Consider the following 7,318-nt stretch of genomic DNA (forward strand, 5'->3'; position numbering starts at 1 on the left):
ACTAGGCTACCAATCTCAGTAAAAGCTCCCATCTCTGATAGAATAATTGGATTTGTATAATACAATAACTGCATTATAACAATAAAATAACAAAATAACTGCTACAGCAGAGATTGTTTTTTTCATAATAAAGACTTTTATAGGATCTGGCAAAAATATCCTTACAACAACTACTATTTAATAATGAAATAACTTTACTATTATATTAAAATAATTGTGTGTGCACTGTGGTGGACTAGGCTACCAATCTCACTAAAAAGCTCCCCTCTCTGATAGAATAATTAGATTTGTATAATACAATAGATGCATTATAACATTAAAATAAATGCTGAAGCAGAGATTATTTTTTTCATAATAAAGAATATTTTATAGGATCTGACAAAAATATCCTTACAATAACTACTATTTAATAATGAAATAACTTTACTATTACATTAAAATAACTGTGTGTGCATTGTGGTAGACTAGGCTACCAATCTCACTAAAAATCTCTCCTCTATGATAGAATAATTGGATTTGTATAATAGAATAACTGCATTATAACATTAAAATAACTGCTACTGCAGAGATTGTATTTTTTTGTTTTGTATAGAATCTAAGATATTGAAATTAATAATACATAACAATTCAATGTTTTAATGTTTCCAGGCATTGAAATTAATAATACCAATGCAACAACTTTGTCTACACCTACAGTTGCGTCCGAAACAAGAGAAAATACTATCCATAATCTTGGATTGAGATATACTCCAGGTGGTAGTGAGGAGTGGAGTAGGATGGTAGAAAATGGTTTCAAGCCTGCTCTGGGGTTAATGTTTGTAAAGCCGGAGGAGGAAATAGTGTTTTAAAATTTATATGTTGTGGCTTGTGGTTTCATACCAAGAAAGTACACACAAACAAGATTTCGTGATGGTCTGATAGACAAAAAATCAATGGTCTGTAACAGACATGGATTCAAAGAGGATCTCAAAGAACTCAAACCTGCTATTGAATTTGAAAACACAGAAGAGAAAAAGAAGAGTAAAAGATCTGTAGAGCCAAAGAAAACAAAAATAACAAGATTTGGTTGTTAGGCAAAAATTCGGTTTTGTGTTGTATTCAATGACCTTAAGGAGCTAATAGGGTATGCCATTGATACGTTTTACAAAGATCATAATCACAGACTCGGCTCACTCAAAGAAAGGGAATTCCAGAAAAATTTAAGAACACTTAACCTTTACATTAAGCAGACAATTGTTAACAATTGTAAACTCAACATCGGTGCTACCAAGACATTTAGAATTCTGGCGGAACAATCAAATGGGTATGCAAACATTGGTGCATATCTCGCGGAATTCAAGAACTTCAAAAGAAATATTAAATGTTACATAGGTGACAAAGATGCAGACATGTTTCTCGATTATTTGAAGGGGCTCTCTGAGTCACAAGATGGCTTTTACTTTGCTCATGAAGTTGATGAGGATAACTGTTTGGCTAGAATCTTTTGGGCAGATGCACAAGCAAGAATGATTTATTCCTTATTTGGGGACACCATAACCTTTGACCCTACTTATGGTACTAACATGTACCACATGGCCTTCACCCCATTTACTGGTGTTGAAAACCACAAAAAGTCGGTGACTTTTGCTACCGCACTTGTCGATCATGAGAACGATGGGTCATTCATTTAGGTGTTTAAGAAGTTCCTTGATTGTATGGGCAATAAGGAACCTCGGTGCACTCTTACTGATTAAGATCCAGCAATTAAACTTGGGGTGCATTCTGTATTCAAGAAAGCAAGACATCTCTACTGCATGTGGCATATAATGAAAAAACTTACCGATAAAGTTGAGTCACATATTTGTAAGGAGACTGACTTTGTTGAGCGAATATGTGCAGTTGTTTTGGATACTGACTTGGAACCCAATGAGTTTGAAGAAAAATGGTCTCAAGTGATTAGTGACTTTGAGTTGAATGATAATACTTGGTTGACATACATGTATGGCAAAAGGCACAAATGGATACCTGTTTACTTTAGAAATTTGCCTTTAGGCTGCCTTTTGAAAACAACACAAAGATCAGAGTGTCAAAACAGTTATTTCAAAAGATTTAAGAGCATAGATGGCACACTTGTTGAATTTTGGTTGCATTTTCAGAGTGCAATGGAACAACAACACTATAATCAGATATTTCTTGATGCTCCAAGTGACAGCATGTTGCCACGGGTTTCCTCTAAGACAATGATGGAGAAACATGCCTCTAAAATCTACACACAAACTGTTTTTTATGAGTTCCAAGAGCAAGTGCAAGCGGCTCCCTGTTCGTGTGCCGTTAGGGAATTTTTAGAGCAAGGAAACATGGACATTATAAGTGTTGAAGTTGCCTACATGAAACGTAGAATATTTCAGGTTATTCTATTTTATAAACATAATTGTCTTTTTACTTTAAAATATAATAATTGTGATAAAAGAATACAATAACTGTGTTTTGACATTAAAAAAACTGATGGACTTCTACCTTGGTGTTTATTGCTATTCTACATAAAATAATTCTTGTTGAACTATATAATAACTATGTTTGCTTTTTGAAATAACTACAATGTAATGCAGGTTGCTCACGATAACAAATCAAAGGAAACAACATGTACGTGCAAGATGTTTGAGAGGAAAGGAATCCTTTGTAAACACTTTATACGGATTATATCAGAAAAAGGATTGCATAGCATACCGGAGCAGATGGACAAAGAAATCATATAGAAAGCCTTTGTATGGACTGGATGGAAAGTTATTGCGAGACTACGATCCCATTGATTTGAGAAAGTTGGAATTATCAAGGGTATGGTCTGAGTTTTATGCAACAATAAGTGTTCTTAAATCGATACCTTAAACTCAGATCAAGGAACTGAAGGAAAAAAAGATCTATATACTTACATATTCATATATGTTTTAATTTAATTTGTCATAAAATTAATTAGTGATCTTATGCATGCAAACATCAATAAAAGAAGATAAGAAAACATTTTCTCACCATATGAAATTCGGTCATATTGGGCACCAACAAGATCTCCTTCTTGTTAGTTCTTGAGCTTTCCATTAATGGATGAACATGCTTGACTTCAAATTAGAAGCCCTCCAATTAGTTGCACCCAAGACAATCCCTTAAACCCACAAATGAACATGTACTAGATGTTTATAATGTAGTTTACCTTAAAATCTATTACTAATACTCATATACTACTTTTAGTATTATTAGTGTTTGATTTAAACAAATTAGATTCACAAAAATGAATTTTGTGAAGAACAAGAGAGAGAAGGGAGGTTTTTCATAAAAAGTAAGAATGAATTAATTAGAGAAAATTCTCTCTAATTTTTTTTTGCTTGAAAACCGGTTGGGAGGGTTAAGGGTGGTCAAATTTTTCTTCCCAATTTGCTTTTTGTTCTTCACAAGAAAAGCTAGCTAGTAGTAGGTGTCATCATGATGTCTATTTTATTATTTAAATAACAAAAACCATCAAAACCCACTTACTACATATAAAACCGGTTTTCCATGTAATATGGAGTCCATTTTATTTTTGTCAATTTTACAATTGTATGTCATGTGACATGTGACATGTCTTATGTCTTGTTTTAATTTAAAATGCATATTTAACAAATTAAATATCATTTATAAATTAAATAAATCTTATTTAACAAATTGACTAGTAATATAAAATTACTTTCTCAAAAAATGGTCATTTAATTACTAGTTAGTATAATTCACAATATCTTGTAATTATAACTAACTTATCATTCTCATCTCGCGTGTTTCGCAAACACAGATTAATTTTAGTAATATAACTTCTTAAATTACTCAATGAAATCTCATTTAATCACATTATAATAAGATGTCATTATTCTCTCTCTTATAATAATTTGTTCAATTTTAAGGAATTAATTAATCTGTATCGGTATACAATAATTAACTTTTCAATTAAGGGAATTGTCCTTTAGGTGTGACCTCAAGGGATCAACTGATCACCACCGTCGCACGACAGTAATGTCAAACTCTAGCCAGCCAATCATTACCGATATGTGTGGACCAGTTGACTATATATGTAATGTATCATCCCTTTCGTATTCTTGGTATGAGATTTAATAATGATATTTAAATCATGTGATCGCACTATTGTTGAGGACACATTTCCCAACAATCTCCCACTTATCCTCGACAAGTGTGCGTCACCAATTCTCTTGTCTTATTACTATCTCCCACTCAATGCAAGGTGTCTTTCGGGTCGTACTTGCAAGTGATCATATCGAAAGTGGTTTCCTCGATCTGGAGAATAACTGATTGACCGGATTTATCTATCATAGATACCTTCCGAGCGTGGCCACGAATTTCCAGTTCATTACTCCTCGAGTGGCCCTGAGATATTGTTTTAACCCTGACAAGGGGGTGGACAATTCCTATCGCACTTATTCTCTTCGACTAGCCACAACCATCATAACCCAAAATATGCCCATTTGACCCCATTTACGAAGGTCGTAGTAACACAAATCAAAGTTAATATGAAACTGTGCTATCTTAGGCGAACAGTCTTTAGTCAAAAGAATCGACTCATTAGAATACTATAGTAGCTCTCGCCACGACCAGGCTTTATAAATTTGCCAGAACTCTATAAGCGGTCACTGCCCGACAAAGTGTTCCTAACAGTCTGCCTATGTGATCGACTAGTCATCTCACATGACTCTATGGCACTTGAACTTGCCATCAATCGCATCACACTCTAGTCACTTCGAGACGTCACCTCATACAAGTGACTATGGGCGAATACCATGCTAATCCGTGTTCACTTTAACGGGGTTCAATTGTCTCTACAACCCGTTTGGATGTAACAAAGTATAATAAAAGAGTTTTAAAGTAAAACTCGAACGACAAATGCGATTATCACATATGAATAGTCAATGCTTGATTACTATTTCATGTTCTATAATCTAATTTGATCTTGTATGTAGTTGTTCATTTCAATTCAGTTGAAATGGCATGACTCATCATGTTTAGCCTTTGAGAAGGCTTTGGTTAGTAGGTTTTATCAACTTCTTGTACCTTACTCAACCTTACTACATACTCGTTTTCCTTTGTAATGTATACATTTGCATCACAAAACTTTCTGAATACGTGTCGAGATTTAATCAAGACATAGGTCCTCTAGCCTAAGAAAAGCTCCCACTGTTTTCACAGTGTGCGGGACTCATCCTCTTGCACATCTCATGATTGCAAGTGTACTCAATTTCCGTTATAAATATCTCTTATTGTTCTTTATTGCCTAGAACGATTCTAGAAAATCTATTTCGTAAATAACATAACCATAATGGTATCTTAACCATCCTAATGTGTTTTGATTATGGTTTTGTCGGAAACCATGCGCAATCTCAATTGTCAATTGTCATTTGTGTAACACACTTACACAAAAATTGCATCATAAACACTTTGCTTTACTTCCTTAATGCTTCTGCAAGCACTTAAGGGTAATCTTTATGGCTTACTTGGTAAAGATTACTTAAATTTCGATTTGAAACAATTCATCATACTCAAAGTATATGAAGTGTTATACATCATTATTCATTTAAGTGATCCGGCAGCGGAAGCAAATGGAATCAATCAAATATGTTCAATTTAATTGAACTAGTCATGAATCTTATCAACATAGGACTTCTTATTGACGCTAATATCATGTGGATTTATCATCATAAATCTGGATATTAAAGATGTATTGTAATACTCCAAAAGTCTTAAATCATTCCTAATGATCAATATGTCATCCACATATCGGACTAATTAAAATTTCCGTAACTACCACTAAACTTCATGTATAAACACAACTTCTCGACTTATCGAGAAATGTTTTATCACATGGTCAAAATGTTGATTCTAACTCATTGATGTCCTACTTAAGACCCTCTCTTAAGTTTCACATTATCTTAGGATTGCAAGAATCTACTAAACTCAAGACATGTATTGTATACATTCATTCTCTTGAAGAAGTGGGTTTTAGATTCACTCGCTATGTATTTCATAACCTCATAATGAAACACAATCTCTAAGAAGATCCAAATAGACTTAAGCATTTCAATTAGTGCAAAACCCTTTGCAACCAATCTTGCTTTGAAATATCTCTTTATTAGTGCAAAACCCTTTGTCACTAATCAAGCCTTTTATTTCGGATTCTCATGGCTCTAAGCCTTGTATTGAGTTGTGACTTAAATACTCTTGTAAGTCATTTGTTCATTACTTTCTAGAAGTAATCAACTTTAATCAAACAATTTCTTTTGTAAGTTATAAGCTCTTTACTTTCTTAAAAGTAGCATGAATTCATCATTTTTAACAAGTGACGAATTTAACCTCCTAGGTTTTGAAGAAACAATGTCTTACACAAAACGTCTCATGTAGCCAAGAAAGACCAGTTTCTTGCGACATAACATTCTCTGTGGCATTCTTTGTGGCTCTTGAATAATTTCTCCCACTCTGTCTTCTAGAAATAAACTTGTATTTTTAGAAAGACAGCTTCACGAGCCGCAAACCCGTCGTACTCGTGACAATTGAAAAGGAAAAATGAGCACTTGTTTCTTGTGAAAACTTACAAACATGGTACCCTTACCATTTCATATCTCATATGATTCGATTTAGTAGAAAAATAATTTAGACAAAAATGATAAAGTCCCCGAAAGGATCAAGTAATTCAAAGTAACTTTGATCGAAGTCCAAACCATATCGAATAGCGTTTGAATTCTTATCCAATCACACATTATTCCATAATGCATGCTAAGAGAGATTAACTTGTGATACTATATCACATTTCCTTTGGCTTATATCAAAGTCTTCACTTTGATAATCCCATCACGACTAAATCGTGATTCCTTGAACTCTTTGAAATTCTTCAAAGATTTCTCTATTTACCTTATTAAGTGAACATATTAGTGTCAACTTAAATTGTTGGTAAAATAAAATGATCAACCTATTTTGGATCGATGATTTACAACCTCGATCTCCTTTTCAACTAAAAGGCACGAGACATCTTGCTTTGAATACAAGATACGCATATACCATTAACAATCTAATGGTTTCAAGAGTACTCTATAACTCTTTGCGTTTATCATTCTACAATTTAAGGTTTAATCTTGGGTTACCAATTTGAGTCTTGCAACATCTTTATGATATATCATTCTAGTTTGATTCAGAATATAATCACCTTGATAATGGGCTAGCCATACATCAAATCGTGGTGTATAGGGTCACAAAAGTGAAAACCTCTTTTGTATCTTAACAAGTTTATATTCTTATTTAGAGTTTATGCACTTAA

At 33.4% G+C, this 7,318-nt stretch overlaps 1 protein-coding gene across 1 annotated transcript; it reads left to right on the forward strand.

Moving 5' to 3' along the window:
- The first annotated feature begins 1,805 nt into the window (after positions 1-1,805).
- Positions 1,806-2,735, forward strand: LOC141631577 (protein FAR1-RELATED SEQUENCE 2-like). The gene is made up of 2 exons (XM_074444230.1): positions 1,806-2,387; positions 2,589-2,735. The coding sequence occupies exons 1-2, from the start codon at positions 1,806-1,808 to the stop codon at positions 2,733-2,735; spliced, it is 729 nt and encodes a 242-aa protein (XP_074300331.1).
- Positions 2,736-7,318: the final 4,583 nt, after the last annotated feature.

This window comes from Silene latifolia, chromosome Y (assembly GCF_048544455.1).
Source record: "Silene latifolia isolate original U9 population chromosome Y, ASM4854445v1, whole genome shotgun sequence".
Lineage (NCBI taxonomy): Eukaryota > Viridiplantae > Streptophyta > Magnoliopsida > Caryophyllales > Caryophyllaceae > Silene > Silene latifolia.